A 17798-nucleotide genomic window follows, 5' to 3' on the forward strand; every position below is an offset into this window, starting at 1 on the left:
GAACAACAGCCCTGTGTTTGGCTAGAGAAAATTTGAATTTGGTAACAGGGTATTTTAATGAGTGGCTCAAAGGCAGACAGCAAGATAGGCCACTGTTCCCACATTCGCATCTCTCAGGCTTGTAACTAATTCATTTTGGCCGTACAGTGACAGACTGGGACAGTGGTTAAGGAGGGAGGGATGGGGCAGGGCAGGCTTGCAGTACAGATAGCGGCAGACAGCGACAGAGACTACAGCGAACTGTGACAGCGTGCAGATAGAGAGGCACAGTATGGGGAGAGAGATAGAGAGATACTTAGATGGATGGAGAAAGCAAGGAGGCAACGAACAGAAATGGAGTGCAGATATGCACAGGCGCATCTGAAGGGAAGGGGGTGAAGGGTCTGCTGTAACAATAATTCATTATTTGTCTTGTTTTACAAATGCCGCTCCTTGAGACATTCAATTTATTGTGGCGCAGAGGATTGTCGTCTATGTGTGAGGAGATGTCAGTACCATGGAGTGCTCCGCCATCTCCCTGCATGACAGCACTCTAGATGCTGAGAGGGGGCCGACAGTGGGGGGCACTCACGCAGATGCAGGCAGACACATGTGTGAGCACACTCACACATATGCACATGCGATTGAGGGGTTTGTTGAAAGATGAGGAACCAACCTGTGTCCAACCGGGGCTCCCTTCCTTCTCAAACTCCACCCCCCTCTAGTTAAGCCAGGAAAGGAATTCATTAAAATATAAGTCCTCCTGAACTGCACCCATAATCCGACAGATTAATGGCAGAGCATGAAATCTGCAGTTTACGTTGACAAAAGTTACAAGTTGGGGGAGGGGCGGCAGGGCCCTGCAGTGGATTACGGCGACCTAATCTTAATGCGGGAATAATTTGATGTAGCTGCCAATTTGCTGCGCACGCACTCACCGGCACAAATCCGACTTTGCTGCGCACTTCTGAGTAAGTTTTATGGGTGAAGAGAGCTCCTCCAGCACGTGGCCAGCAGACCTTATTCTCTGAACACACAGAATAGACTTTCATCAAGTTACTACACAAATGTGACTCGCGCTAACATTGCGAGTCGGAAGTCGCAATGAGCAGTTTGAGGAGAAACACATTGGGCGAAAGGGAAAAAGGTGAACTTTGACTGTTTTGTGTTTGTTATTTTTAAATAACAACAAAATGTTTCATATTTGAAATCACGGCAATGTTAATACAAAAAAAGTGCATTTTTTTTTTTTTTTTTTTTCACTCTACAACTAAAACAATGTTCCCATTCATTTTAAAAAAAACCAAAACTAGCCAGGTTTATGAAACAAAACCAGCCCGAATTCTATTCAAAACTAACCCAATCGTATGTGATTCTACACCTAATTAAACCATGGACTTGGCAACTGTACTAGTTATAGCAAAAATAAACATGAATGAAAATCTGAAGGTAAGTTAAAGATACAATACAACTTACTGTATAATATATAATATCTCATGTAATTGCATCATCAGTTTTTTAACAAGGTAAGACCCGACATTGCATTAAAGGGTTAGTTCAGCCAAAAATGAAAATTATGTCATTAATGACTCACCCTCATGTCATTCCAAACCTGTAAGACCTCCGTTCATCTTCGGAACACAGTTTAAGATATTTTAGATTTAGTCCAAGAGCTTTCTGTCCCTCCATTGAAAATGTATGTACGGTACACTGTCCATGTCCAGAAAGGTAATAAAAACATCATCAAAGTAGTCCATGTGACATCAGAGGGTCCTTTAGAATTTATTGAAGCATCGAAAATACATTTTGCTCGTTACCTTTCTGGACGTGGACAGTATACCGGACATACATTTTCAATGGAGGGACAGAAAGCTCTCGGACTTAATCTTAAATATCTTAAACTGTGTTCCGAAGATGAACGGAGGTCTTGCGGGTTTGGAATGACATGAGGGTGAGTCATTAATGACATAATTTTCATTTTTGGCTGAACTAACCCTTTAACCTCAGCAAAGTCATTTAGTGTCTATAACTCGTTCATTTGCTAGACATAAGAACTTTAGAGAAGAAAATACTGGTGGAAACTTATGTTATGTATATATAGTTATTTAGAGGCAAGTTTAAGTTTTTACAACAGCCACCATTAATTCAACAACAGTTTTGAGTTGAAACATAATTATTTCATTAGGCTGCAGCATTCATTGTATAAATCTCAGAACATATTTCTGTCAAAACAACTCAAAATGATGGAATAGGTCACAAATTATCATATCCAAAGAAACCTTTTACAACATCCCTGGATGTATGATTTCATTTAGATGGTGTGATCCAATTAGAATAGTAAGGGTCTGTTTTAACATTCACCATTCACCTCCACACAAACAGAACTCTATCAATAGAATGGGGATGATAAAGGGGGTGGCGCATTGAAGAGGTTTAGCTCTTTAGCTACAATCATAGGACATTTCCAAATTATCACTCAAAATGACAGAGGGAATCGGTGCAGGTGACCCCAGAAACAATCAACCTCATTCAAGCCCAACACAGAGCCCACCATCTCCCGCCTCCACCCACAATTAATCCCAGCAAACATGTTTGATTGAATCTTTTCAAGCAAATCCTTTGCTTGGGCTTTTGTTAGTTCACTTCTTGTCAACATCCATTAAAATATGCTTTTAATTCTTACGCCCGCCATCACAGAAGATATGAAAAAACAGGAGAGAGGAAACAAAAAGGAGAGAAAAAAGTAGCGGCAAGCGATCCCACCGTCTTCAAATTTAATCAACTGTACGCTGGCCTTCCCCCTCCCCATAATAATATGCTGTTTGGGATTCAGTAGGCAGGCTCCACATCAATCATTTCCCGGATTTTTTTTTTCCCCGTGCTGCAATAAATATGCAAATGAGGAGAAGCCAGTCACTGGTAATTTCAAGCTCAGCTCACTAGTGTTAAAAAAGGACACAAATTTATTAATTGCCATCGGCCAAAGGAATCCTATTTCTGTAGGCATTGATTACAAAGAGGCATGAGTGATTATCGGGAATGCTGTGGGCTCCACGCTGCACCACAAGGGGGGCACTTTGGAGAAAGAAGAGCAGATTATCACATCCACTGCCACAATAGACATCCTGACATTACGCTCCTCGGCATGAGGCGAAAGGCCCGTATGAATGCTACGGTTAGGGTAGAGATTTAATTGTAAACTAGTCTTGTGATAAATGACATAAAGATGTGGGTATACATGTGCTGTGCCCATTGACTCTGTGCCCATTGACTGACTGTCATTCAAGCAGCGCTTGGTTCAATGAATCCACAACAGGCTCAACTAATGTAAAATGATACCATCTGGAAATGAAATATTTCTTATTGATGTCTACTATAGCAGAAATTGCTAAATGTGCTAAAAATGTGAAGTTCACATATGACATGCAAGGTTAATGTGCTTCAAATGGATTTTGATCCACTGCATTTTTGAAGTCTTTCACATCTTAAAAATAAAGGTTCTCTATTGGCATCAATGATTGGCATCCCACGAAGAACCTTTAACCTTTCCATTGCATAAAAAATGTTCTTCATAGTGAAAAAAGTTCTTCAGGTTATTAAAATGTTCCTCATTCTTTAGATTATTAAAATGTTCCTCAGACTGAGAAAAAACAGTTATTTTAGGAATTGATTACTAAAAGGTTCTTTGGGGAACTCAAAATGGTTCTTCAGTTGCATTGCTGCTTAAAACCCATTTTGGAACCTTTTTTAAGAGTGTATTTAATGTGAATTCAGCTGAACAGGCTGCTGTACATCAGTATTTTATGTCACCGTGCAGCAGTAATCACTGAGTCACTTTTATGGACACACCAGCATGAACCTGTCAGAGAAAACCTACAGCTGACAAAAATCTAAATTAATGTTGCAAGACAAAAGTTTAAAAACAACCACAACACAGGAAAAAATAGAGGGCCAGAGAGAGGCTTCTGTCCAAGACATTTCATCTCCCATAAATAATGGCCGTAAACTTTTCCGGCAGCACCAGCTAATTAATTCCTGTGCTATACACAAAAGGAAATGCTGGGTGACAAATGGGAGCAGAGCTTGAAAGCTGCCAGGTCTGCAAAACAGTTTCTTCTTCAATTTACAAGCAATTTTGCTGTAAATCATCAACCTGAACTGGCTGCTTAAGGACACAGCCTCTGCTACCACCACAACATACTAAAACAGTGTTTTAGTAATGTGAATATGTGTGTGTGTGTGTGTGTGTGTGTGTGTGTGTGTGTGTGTGTGTGTGTGTGTGTGTGTGTGTGAGAGAGAGAGAGAGAGATAGAAAGAGAGAGAGAGAGGTAACATCTGCCAGAATCCAGATGCTAATCAATCATGATTTATCTCATAGACCCAGAGTTGAAAGAGACCATGTGCTGTCTATGCTGTCATAGACGTAACGTGTAAATTTTAACATGTGTAAATTTTTTTTTTTTTTTTTTTTTTGGTATTTACTTCCATACCAAACAGTTCATAAACTAAAAAAATTACATTATGATATTGTTTGCTGTGTTTACTGATTACAGTATTGTTTTGTTGTAGAGTGCACTCTATGCTCAATGGCTGCATTCAACTGATTAAAGATACAGTAAAAGCAAATATTGTGAAATATTATGACAATTTAAAATAGTTTTCTGTTTTATTATATTTTAAAATGTGATTTATTCCTGTGCTATCAAAGCTGAATTTTCAGCAGTCACTGCTCCATACTTCAGTGTCACATCCTTAAGAAATCATTCTAATATGCTCATTTGTTTCTCAAGAAACATTCCTTATTATCAATATTGAAAACAGTTGTGCTGCTTAATATTTGTTGCAGAAACCATGGTACATTTTTGCTTTCAGAATTCTTTGATGAATGGAAAGTTCAAAAGAACAGCATTTATTTGAAATAGCAATCTTTTGTTACATCTTTACTGTCGCTTTTGATCAATTTAATGCATCCTTGCTGAATAAAAGTATTAATTCCTTTTCAAATAAATGAATATAAACCTTTCTACAACAAGGCTGGTGACAAACCGTTGATTCTCAGGTGCACTTTGATTAATGCTTTGTTCAGTGTAAAATGTGTTTTATTGCTCTGCACCAAAAGCATCTTGTATAAAAATCATTAGACAGTGAGTTCCTTTACTCATTGCCATGAATGCACATTACTGTTATCACACCAAAAATAGTTACAGTTCAGATGAGTTTGTCAGATGTGTTTGTATCTGTCTTCACTGTGGCCTAACTGTCTAGCCATTTGCTTTAGCTGACATTTCATTTTTCCTCTAGTTGCCACATTGACGAAGTGAAGACACCAATGAAGAACATCTGATTGAGGACAATAATGCAACAGAAGTAGCATTTAAACCCCTAACGCAAAGTTGCTCTTGTGTCAAGGTCTGAATTTAACACTTAAACATTTTTCTCAAGGCCAAAATTAAGTGGCTGTGTGATGGCACCTCATCAAGCAGACAGAAAAACTTGTTTGTTTGTGACACAGAGGTGAAAAGGCAGTAAAATGAAATCCTGCCTGACATTATCCTTTTAAACACAGCTCGATGCACAAATCAAGAACATGTTGTTCCCCTACAGACCAATAGAAGCATCCAAGTGCTTCTCACAGAGCTCTCCTCAGCCACTTGGAGCTAATTGGAGCACAAAAAATGGGACATAAGTCCATGTGATCACATGCTGGAGTGGGCCATCTCTTGCCTAATATCTGTATTTGAAATAAACAAACACTATTCCAAATAAGACTATTTTACTGTAAATGAAGAGCAATGATTATCTCATAGACAGTAGAAAACAGTCTCCGTTTTATTCAACCTCATCTAGATTCAGTCGGTGAGGTTTTAAAAGGTTCTTTATGTTTATGAGCAGTGGTTTAACTCTGTAATGTTCCCTGAACAGAGGTGTGGACAGTGCCATTGTGTGGTGACCTTGGGTAGCACATGTGGACAGAAGAGCTAAGGGCATGAATAGCTGCCGAATCGTTTTCCATCACATCTCCCATTGCTTTGGGAGTTTTTCTTCTTAATAGCTACGCAAAAACCAGGAATTGTTCGAGTAAAACTTAAAACATTCATCTTTCTGACTTCTGCATCCTCGGTATTCATAAATTACATTTCATAGATCTCTCTTATCCAGTCGTCCTCATAATAAGGTCTATAAAGAAGAGGGGATTCCAAGCTGATTAATTGTTTCCAGTTTTTGTTTTTAATTAATTGCATGGCTACTCCATCTACTGGAAGTTCAGTCAGAGCTGAGGTGAATATTTTGACCATGCATTAATTAGCATTTAATTATAAAATATCATAAAGAATTGTTTTAATTCTTGAATAAACAAAATGTCAATAAATATATTCTAACCTTCACTATTAAATTAATAGTGAAGGTTAGAATATATTTATTGACATTTTGTTGATTCAAGAATTAAAACAGTAATTAATTAAAAGTATTAATGGCCATAAGCTGCCCTTGATGTACAACAGGGCTGTATGGATCTGAGCGGATGTTGAAATACCTGCATGCACATTACCTACCACACACTGGTAAGATACGACAACAAAGACGTGCACATTCAGCGTACACTACTCAATTTCTTCTGTAATCTGTCATCTTGCCTGTAGTTTTAATTCCTGTTAACTGCATGGTTGCATGCCACTGCTTCATTCATTTTAATGGAATTGAATAACAGCACGGCATGGCTGCACTCACACAAGGCCGCTTTAATTGGAATGAATGTTTAAAAATGTGAAAAATATCCATGCTGGTGGTTTTCCAGAGAAAAAGCCAAATATGTTTTGGGTGACTTCTGCCTATTTCAGAGTCCCTTCCAAGAAGTTCTAGAAATACATCTGACTATAGACCCGCTGCTAATTCTGCTTTGAGAAATATAGATAGGCAGCACTTGTGGATAAACCTGGAATTTGGTGTGTTATTGTTATCAACCATCAAAATATTAATCATCAACATTTATCAAACTATTATTTTGGTGATCGACAGTTAGCTAAAGAAATTATTAAAAAAGACTATCACATTTGAATAGTGATGCATTATACAGGTAAAAATGTAAAAACAAACAAAAAAATTAGGACAGTCCTTTATGCGTAAGTCAAACAGTCACTCAAAGTCATTATTAGTATTTGAGTTTGTGATATATTATACCCAATTTTGAAACTAGTTATAGATTTAATAAGATCTTGATTGTGAAGCCAACCAATTATGCTGTGAAAGTGATGGTACTGTTTACTTTACTGTCCTTTTTTAATGTACAATCTTTCCTCATGAAAATAGATTTAGGGTTATAGAAAATATAAATAATTATATGTACAGTATAACTTAATAGGCCCAGCATAGTATATAGCTTAACAAATATGATTTGCCACACTTTAACACACTAAAGTTATAAAATCTTTGTAATCTCATTAGTGTTTATCTCTCCTCACTCATTTGATATGGAAAAATTATATCTCAAAAGGGCAAAAAAGATGTCTGATTAATTCTGCATTCTGATTATTATCTTTTATATTTAATTTTTTTTTCTTCTGATAAGAAAAAATAAACACTTAAAATGAAATGGTTTACATATTGTAAAGTGTTTATGTTTGATTCTAGAATAAGTGACATCTACATGGCCTGTTAATACAATGCACTACCTCTGTTTTACTGCCATTAGTGTTATTCTGTCTGGAAACAGCAGTAAATGGCATGTATAGGTACATTTTTGGAGTTTTGCGAGAGAAAAAAATAATTATGTCTTTCTAATGAGCTTATGGTGGGGAAATCCTTGTTTGTTACGAAAAAAAAAAAAAAAAAAAAAAACCCTGGCTATGGATGTATGGTCACACTCTACATGATTCTGTTGTTTCTTCATACGTCTTTGCTAGAATGAAAATCAGCTAAAATGCTCATTGTATGTCACCGGATTTGTGCTATGTGCATTATGATAATTGATAGTAAGAACCGAATTTGTGAAGTAGATTTTTTTTTAAACCACCATTTTACAAGACCATATTTAATATGCAGTGTATTTGTTGATAAGCTTTGTAATCAATAAAAACAGCACACTGAGAAATCATTCAGTTAATTAACTATGCATGAAATACACATCCTGTGTGTATTAAGTTCCATAAACCTGTCACCTCCAACTGACCACTACCATCACATCAAAATTATGACATTAGTGGGTGGCATGTCTGTATTCAAATCCTGCTCTTAAGATGTAAAAACAATCCAAACATTTATATTTAATGTGTCTACAAGGTCAGGCCAAACCAATAGTCGATGTTCAATCAATATGAGATTTGAATTTAAAGAGCTTTGGCCTCCCGGGTGACAGAGCATGGAGTCAGCGGTGTGGTTAAGCCCTGGGCTCAGGAGGGCCCGCAGGCCTGTTTAACTCTCAGGACCATGATTAATTCATAGTGGATTATGTGCTGGGTGCAGCAGGGGCACCGCTGGGCTCCTTCACACTAAAACCACACACTGCAATGAGATAAAGGCTTTTTCCCCAGATAACAGGCTCAATTTGATGTCCGTCTTCCCTGCCTCCATACCTGTGAAGTATTCCCCCCACATACGCTCCCCACTGAAAGTCGAATCACCCCTCACCCCCCACCACCACCACCATTTTATTTTATTTTTTTTAATTAATTTATGATGCTGGTATATAAAAATATAAATAATGAATACTTGTATGACACAAAAATACTGTCAGTTTGTGATATAGTCACTGTCAAATAGGTGCTATAAAAATTACAAATATTTTTTGTTTCTTTTGGAATATGATAATGAAGTGATAAGAGCATCAGAAAAGTCATCAGTTTAAATATTCTCAGCTTGTGACTACATGCCCTGAAAGGTTTCGCACTGAAAGCAAACCTCACTCTCATCAGCAAGGACGTGGCATTTCCATTCACAGTATACTGTATCTCAAAGTGGAAAAGGTACAACATAATCACATAAAAAACTGATTTAGCCGATCATTTTTTCGCTGAGTAAATGATGCTATGTGAATATTATCAAATGCTGTATCAGACATCACAAGAATGTTTCACATAAAGCAGGCAAGACAACCTTGTGAGGGTTATGTGGTGTCCTCCACCATGTCAAATTCACTCTGAGAGATGCTAATGTTTCACAGTGCTATTCTCAGCTATACAGCCACACTCTGAAATATTCTTCAGAAGTCATATTTCTCAGAAACCAGCATCTCAAGACATGGGAAATCCCCTTGCATTTGTATTTAGATGCTCAGCTAGTCCAAGGAAAAGCACCTATCATTTGAATTTCATATTTTCTAATTTTATTAAAAACTCACAAATTTGTTCAACATGTTGTATTTATACAGTGAATGGTCTAATATGCACTGGAGGTCACGTAAGCTTAGGTTTATTAGAACAATAAAAGACATACCATGAGAATTTGATATTTAAAGAAAGTAGCAGCTGCTTGCTGCACATTTGACCATCAATTTCAATAGTTTGGATTTTCCTTTAAAGACACAAAAATAAAACTTGTAGGTCTAAGTATGTTATATTAACAATTTATGAATGTTTTTTTTTTTCAGCAGACTAAAAAAATTAAGAAGTCAATACTTCTCATTGTTTTTTAAACACTTACACTTTGTTTCAACACGTTCTGCAGATAATGGTGCAAAGCACTTTTACAGTATTTGTGCTATGTTTTTATTTGGCAACTGTCTACTTGATTTTTTTTTTCCAGGTTTTTTTGTAAACAACATTTTGTACAAACTAGCACAGTGAACCACAACCCCAGCAAACTTGCTTTCATCATACAATATAAATAAAATCAATACAAAAGTTTGGTTGGTTGCTTGGAACTTTTTTTTCTGGATCAAGAGGTTCTAAATCATGGTTGATACTTTTAACTCCTGAATTAAATATATTACGTAAACAGTTGACTGTTCTATGTCTCTTTCAGACCCTTGTTAAAATAATTTTAGAAGGTAGACTTCATATATCAACATTTCAAGTTCTCTTCCATTAAATAAAGGGTTCACCATCCATACACATTTTAACATTTTGCCTTTTGAAGGCTAACTTCTTCAGATTTGGTGGAATTCTTGGGAAACAAAAACAGGATATGTCCAGAGCGAGAAAAAAAGCTTTTTCTCCCTGGCCTTCAGAAACATATTTAGTGTCGAAAAGGTTGTTTAAGTGTCAGTATGGCAGAGCCTTGAAAGGCAAGGAGGTCTGAGGAGTTTTCAAATAAATAAATTAGTCTGACAGCTTAGATCTTTCCTGGAGTCAACATTGCAGGTTAGCGTTAGATCAGCCGCCTTAGGTGTTTCTCTGTAAAGCTGACAAGTCTTTGACGGTAGCTGACGTTGTTAATGTGTCGCAATCGCTGTTTTTAGAGCGGCGGTTTAACCGGTGGTACACATTGAGCATCTGGAGGGACACTGCTACGCTGGGCCTCGTAGCTCATAGAGTTCATTCAGCAAACGGGTCATCAGTATCAATTCTTTCTCTTCTTGAGTTTGGACATGGGATAAAGAAAGAAAGAAAGAAAGAAGGAAACTGAACATCAACACAATGAGTTCAAGAAGGTAAATGTCAATGCCCATGCTGCCCTCTGCTGCTCTCTCTGTGAGCTGTCCCACCACATTTATGACAAGGTAAAATGGGGGGAAAGACAAAAATGATAACCAGAATGTGCGGCCAGTGTCCCTGTTCCTACCCTCCCTCGTCTGTAAATTCTCTCTGCTGAAATGTCCGTTCACAGAAGCTACCAGACCGTGCCCTCGTTCATTTCTGATGGAGGGTGGGAAAGGTGGTTACTGTATCCGCTGCCGTTGAGGGAAAGGGATGTAAAGGACGGACTGGGTCCAAAAACATCTGAGGACATACTATGGAGGGGTCCAGGTATCCCTGGCTCTGGACTGGGCGAATCCCCTGGGTGGTGAGACATGATGTCTGAAAAGCGCTGTACTTCACTGGATGGATGGTGGCCAGGGATAGGATGGTCCATGCCCCCTAGAGGGGTACCGGTGGGTCCTGACGATGGAACAAAAGGGAGATCTACAGGAGTCTGGGCCTGCGAAGATGGGGGGCCTTGGGGAAAAAAGTCGTAATTCCCTCCCGGAACGTAGTACTCGCTCTGATAATCTGCAGATACACAAAGAATACAAGAATTTTGGTTTAGATTTATAAAACAAAGAGCAGGACACAACTCCTTGTTTAAAAATGCATTGAATATGTAGTCTGTCGTTCTTTGGAACAAATCTCAATATGCGACATTAGTCACAGAACATGTTACACTGAAATCACAAATGCAGTTGGGTGGGGAGAACAAAGCTTTGCTAATTACAGTGAGAAAGGTTTTGAACAGCTGAATACCTATATAACAAAGCTGTTATTGATATGATAGTGTATATATAACAATAACTGCCTCTTTATGCAAAATATAGGGGAAATGGCATTTGTACTTAAGCTTATGTTTTTTAAAGGAAAGTTGATTTTTGACAGTCAGTTTTATACTATGGTTTTTATTATAGCCACTTGTTTACCCAACAGCTACAGCAGAAATATGTAATATTGGGATTTAAGTTGGATTAACCAATTTCACCAATCATTAATATATATATATATATTAAATATATATATAAAAAAAAAACAAATACATATATATATATACATAAATATAAAGAAAAAATAGAAAATGAATATATATATATATATATATGAATGTAAAATATAAAGTGAAATAAAACTAAACTAGACTGAATTAAAGTACATACGATGAATGTCGACACACGTATAATGACGGAACATGCTCGCCATTGTGGATTAAAAAATAAAGTAAATCAGCGAAACGGCTAAGCAGCTGTCAAAAGTTCTTCAGAGAGCAACACAATTATCAATAAATTGTTTGACATTATCAAAGCATTTGAGCATCAAATACACGGATAAAATGAAAAATTTGCCAGTAGATAGCTTAATTTTCCACGTTCAGAGGCCCAGTCTAAACCAAAATTTATATTTGCAAACCATTTAAATATTTCAAACACAAACGAAAAAAAACAAAAACATCTTGAACGTATATTCGTCGCGTAATTCAACCATTTTCACTTCTGATGCGTAACGAATCAAACCAGCGCGAGAAAGAATAGCTATTTCAGACAAACGTTTGAGATAGATAAGTCTACAATACGCAATTATATCTTACCTCCATAGTATGAAAACGGGCCGTTTGGAATTAATTCTCCAGGCTCGAGTCTGTCCACGAGCGTTCGCATTCTTCTCGGACTCCGGAAGAACGCGTGTCTCCTCGCGCCGAGCGCGCTCAGCTGTTTCATGCGCCGCTCTTTGGACCGCCGATTCTGAAACCATACCTAGTGCACGTGGACAAATAGCAACGGAATTCTATTAACATCTTATCAACATTTTGTGCTAAAATCGGTAATACTTTACAGAATAGTATCAGAGTGATAGGTCACGTCACAACAATTAATTAGAATGGTAAAAACAATAACTGTGCATTGTAGGCTGTATGCAACTTCACGAAATAATTACACAAGTATTAGTTTATTAGTGCGACTCTGTGCTTAGTTATATGAGCACCCAGTAACGTGGACAAACATAAACTGTGAAGAAAAAAAAAAGAACAAAAAGTGCATTATCACCTAACAAAATAAAAATATTTAAGTCAGTTTGTGTATGAGACTGATACAATTTCTGCATTGCATAAATTGTGTCAGAATTAGTCTATTTCCACCCATTTAATTCGTCACAATCATTTCTGCCACTTCTACTTTGATTTTACAGTTTTGAGAGCGTCAAATCAGTTTTATTTATTAGTAATTCAAAGTGTTCAGAAATGCAAATGTCCTTTGGCACCATTCTGAATTGAACATTTAAGTCATCAATTGCACTTTGTATTTCGTTACATTATTATTATTTTACAGTGAGTGCAATGAAAAAATAAGATAAGAGTGGTGCATTAAAATAAGATAACCTACCAGGAAACCTAATAGTCTGACACTATGGCCTAATGTTTACATGTCAAGTTTACCATTTTTTATTGGTTCAGAGCAGTGTCTTCACAGTCAACTGAGGTAGGCCTGTGAAGTGACTGAACACATTCGTTTTGTAGTGACAAGATTACTCGTAATTATCGTCACCGTTAGAGAGTCGGATCTAACCTCACTTTAATGATCTTTTAACCCTCCATTTACTCCGACTGAGAGGGCAGCAGCGGGGACTTCACATCTCTAATTAATACTTAATAGGAGGGTGGTTACCGATATATTAACCGGCTCTGTGCAGTTATTATTTCGTAATCTATATATCCACCCTTGAATTCCTTTTGCTAATTATAGTTTACTCTGACGGTCTTAAATATCCAACCTCGCCACTGCATTAATCTCAACCCCTTCCCTGCACTTGATCTTACGTTCAGTCTCATTTTAAGACTTTAACCCCACAGCACCAATCTATTACGAGGCTTTTAACGATGATGATGCTTTATCTATATTCTTATCGGATCTCTCACGCCGAAAGAAATGACCAAGATGAAGCTTTTTAAAACGATGCTGACAAATCCATCGTGCGTAAATGAGGGCGCGCATTCTCCAGTGTACTGCGCGCCTTGGCTTGACTCTCATTGTTCCGCCGTTCACTCGACAAAAAAAGCTAGGATCGATTCTCAATTTCTCACAGAAAACCACCTCGTATGAGGTACTTTGACAGACACAGGGACAGATTTCTGCGTTTCCACTTGACTGAGAACCGCCACAGCATGTCTAAATGTGGTCGCAAAACGTGATGGCGCTGCATTGCCAAGACTCCCATCGTTCTCACTAGTCTGATGCCAGCTGGCGTGCCTCTCCATCTCTCAAGTCAAGTATAAAAAGGCTAACCATATAAATGTTACTTCCAAATATTTACAGGTGCCAGCAAAAAAGTGTCCTCATTTCTGTTCAGACAGTATTGCCTCAAGGATTGGAATGAAGAGGCACAATGAAGGCGCGTGTCTGTATTTTTTTTTTTTTTTCTATTTCATCCAGGAAGAGAAATATTTACCACAATATGTCTAAGAATCACACACATAAAATCTCAGCCTATCTCATTGTCCTCAAAATTACTAGCAGCAAACATAGCATTGTTTTTTTGTTTTTTTTGCAATAATGTGTAAGTTTACCTGAATAACTCGCATGTTGAGCCCCGTTTCCTGCGCCAGTTGCTCCCTGATGTGTCTGGTTGGTTTGGGGGTCGCCGCGAACGCCGCTTTCAGTGTCTCCAGTTGCTTTGCTTTAATAGTGGTACGCGGTCCTCTCCGTTTGCCTCCGAGGTTCTGGTCGTCGTTTTCATTGTTACCCGTTTCTTTGTCCGATAAGTTTGCGATTTCCGCATCCTTGACATCGTCCTGTAGCTGGTCTTGCGAATCTGGCGATAAACTAGGATCACTGCAAGCTGTAACTGAATGGGGAAAGAAGGGCCGTCGGAAACAGGGGGTCGAAATAAAAACCTCAGAATTAGACATGGGGACCAGAGAAGTGTTAGACACTAAACAATGGAATGTAAAATAAATAAACAAACACAAAGAAAAAATAAAAAGAAAGAAACACAAAATTTAATAAAACAAAAGAAACGAATAAACAAAGAAAGAACAAAGAAATATTTAGCTGGCGCAACTGTCACAATGCACTATAGTCTACAGCAGTGCAAAAGATTATTAGAAAATATAAACTGGCTAGCTAGCAATATAGGCCACAAAATGAATGCAGCAAAATCTGTATTTTATTTCACATGGAAACTGGAAACAACAACAACAAATAATAATAATAATAACGCTTTTCAAAACATATTATCCATTACACAGTCTGATTTATGAACAAAAAAAAATGTTTTACTGAGTCATTATTTGGATTAAAGGAATTCAAGACAGCACATTTTTTATTAGTCATATATTTTCATGTTTTTTTTAGATCAAACGATACCGTATTAATCTAAAGTATATTACATATTATTAATGAAGCGAGATAATGTGGGCAAAACAATGAGGGCGTGCAGTATGCAAAATATATATTTTTTCTTATCATTCAATTCATTTTACTCACCTGAAAGGAGGTTGGTGTCTTTTCCGTTCGTGTTGCTTAAATAATCGTCTTTACAGACAAATTTATTTTCGTCTATGATGTACAGTTCCTCCCCCGTGGATAGTTGCTTGTTACACATCATGCATGTGAAGCAGTTCAGATGAAACACTTTGCTCCGTGCCCTCCGGACCAAGTCATTCGGCGAGATCCCCTGAGCACAACCCGCGCATTTTGTTCCAAAGCGCCTGCAAATGAACAGACCATGAAAAATAAAAGGTCACTATAACACAGTAAAACAGCAGATAAATATATAGGCTAAAGCTCCAAACCAGACTAAATTAACAGAATAGGATTGTTTATATTTAAGTGTGTATAAAATGAGTGTTCGTAAATGTTTAATATTATCATCACGGTAATTTTTGGAATATTTTTTATCACAATTATTATTTGTTATAGTGTCATGGATTATGCACAGTTAACGCAAATTAAAATAAAATTTAGGTAAGTATTAGTACACTGTTAGTTTTTTCTGTTGTAGGCCTAAATAAAATTAATAATACTTATAATAATTTTGCATGTATTTTAATGTGCATTAAAGCATAATTAATAATCCCCCGTAACAAAAGGACATGTACATTCTTCCAATAAAAACACCACTGCAGTAAATACTCACCACTTAATTATGACCAATAATGTGTATTGTGGTTCTCTGAACAGATTGTTGATTCTGAGTCTGTGATAACATTGTCTGAGGGTTTCCATCTCAGAGTCGTTTATTATTCAAATCCACTTATCACATCTTAACTCGAACCACTGCAGACACACACGGGGCTGTGCAGACAGCCTGCCACTGGGCCGCGTTACACTTTCAACTACCCTGGCAAAGCATTGATCCCTGCGGCTTCCCTGGCTGCCATTCGTTGTAAACAAAGTGTGATTTCCTTCAAAACCTTTGCTGCGGACGAGTACACAGACTATTAGTGTATCTGCTCGTCATTTTGCATAACAATTCAAATTAACAAGCATTTAATTAATGGGCGTCCTAATCAAAGAATCAAACAAGTTGGTCGTGTTGACAGTACATAGGATCACACTTCATGTTAATGTGAACTTAAGTCCTAAATTCAAATGAAATCATTCAAAATTGCATACATATTTGGGATTTGTAAAGCTTTAACAGCCTTTCGAGTTTAATGGAGAAAATTCACTAAATTTAAGTAGCACTGTAAATATTTTTGAGTGTTTGAGAAATTAGTGATTTATTATATTTGAGGCAAACTGATGTTTTAAGCTACTTCTCAAATAAGTGACACCTCTTCTGAAAATTAACTGTCGTTTAATTATATGTATCATATGAACGGTAAATTAGCAAAAAAATAAATAAAATAAAATAATAAATAAATAAATAAATTTGTATCCATAGCCGTAACCCAACCGGTTATAATTGTATGTTGATGTTTAAAAATATTGCCAACCATTTTATTGTTCTTGTGGACTTTGTGGACCAGTGTCTCTGAAGCACATAATATGTAGGCTACTATAAATGATTATAATTCCGTCTATCACAGTAATAGACCCACAGCAGTCGAACTCACGAAAGGAACTTACCTAAAGAAGTCGTTTTTGCAATACAGTTTTCCTTCTCGAGAGAAACATTTCTCTGTTAGGTTACATTTGCACTCGCAACATTGTACGCACTTGATGTGCCATGCTCTGTCCAGAACATTAAGGAGAAACCTGTCCAATATAGGCCTCTCGCAGCCCGCACAGTGGACCATTGTCTTTGGATGTGCTCCCACAGTTACTGCCGTGGTGTCCACAACCTGAGAGTCTGCTCCTGTTTTCTCTCTTTCCAAAGAGAGAAGGGAAAGTGTTGTAATGCTGAAGGATGCTCCAAGTCAGTCTTTGCGAACAGGCTCGAAAGGAAAAGATCAAGAAGTTTTAATTATATTCACCACTTCTGTGTATTTGGATGGACCTGTAGCGGTCCAAAATCAAGATGATAAACGAGGATCTTCTCATGAGGTAGTGCTTCAGTTGTCAGTCATTATTTCTCATCCTCTTCCTTGCCAAATTTTGTGATGCATAAATAAAGCCAGCATAGAGAAATCGTTCAAAACACCAACTGCTCGTTGGCTACAACGACAAGGATATCATTGCGGAAAAAGCACGTCGCCGTTGTCAACAACAAGGTGAAGCATTGATGATGTTGTGTATAAAAGTCTTTCATAAACAAGCATCTAATGCAACCGGTCTTGGACGGAACTAGCACACGAGACATGCGAGCCCAGAGACAGGAGTGCACTTTACCATGTCCACGTATCCACTGTTTACGTCCCTCTGAAAGATGCAATGGCCAAACGCTTTGAAAGAAAGTGCGTCTCCCTCAGTAGCGTGTGTTGTTTCCTCGGTAAGACAGAAGAGGTGAAAGATGCTAGTGTGAACAGAATGCGCGTGACATCTCGTTGCAGGACTGATGACGATCCCCGAACAGCCTCCGGTGTTCTGCATGTTCCTGAAAGCACACGAGCCAGCCTTATTCACAGTCTCCTGACGTCACACCGAGCCGAGGCCAATCAGCGGCTTTCTGTTCAAGTAACCATTAGCTATCCCCTCGCCGCTTTACCGGCACACTCCGCGCTATTTATAGGGAACAGAAGACACCAATTGTCAAAAATCCCAGAAACTGTCATATCTTAGTTAATGCGGAGAGTCAGAAAACAGACCTTGGTATTCGAAAGTC

At 37.7% G+C, this 17798-nt stretch overlaps 1 protein-coding gene across 2 annotated transcripts; it reads right to left on the minus strand.

Annotated features, from left to right (window-relative positions):
• Window positions 1-9368: 9368 nt before the first annotated feature.
• On the minus strand, window positions 9369-17578 carry LOC109069331 (LIM/homeobox protein Lhx1). 2 transcript variants are annotated; one of them, XM_042771254.1, is made up of 5 exons: window positions 16664-17578; window positions 15077-15300; window positions 14158-14522; window positions 12184-12349; window positions 9369-11123 (listed from the first exon to the last, which is right to left on the minus strand). In XM_042771254.1, the coding sequence occupies exons 1-5, from the start codon at window positions 16831-16833 to the stop codon at window positions 10744-10746; spliced, it is 1305 nt and encodes a 434-aa protein (XP_042627188.1). In that variant the 5' UTR covers window positions 16834-17578; the 3' UTR covers window positions 9369-10743. The 2 variants fall into 2 exon arrangements, with proteins under 2 accessions (XP_042627188.1, XP_018941510.1); XM_019085965.2 differs by having other exon boundaries at window positions 14158-14435; window positions 16664-17577.
• Between the last annotated feature and the right edge of the window lie 220 nt (window positions 17579-17798).

Source organism: Cyprinus carpio, chromosome A15, assembly GCF_018340385.1.
Source record: "Cyprinus carpio isolate SPL01 chromosome A15, ASM1834038v1, whole genome shotgun sequence".
Taxonomy (NCBI): Eukaryota; Metazoa; Chordata; class Actinopteri; order Cypriniformes; family Cyprinidae; genus Cyprinus; species Cyprinus carpio.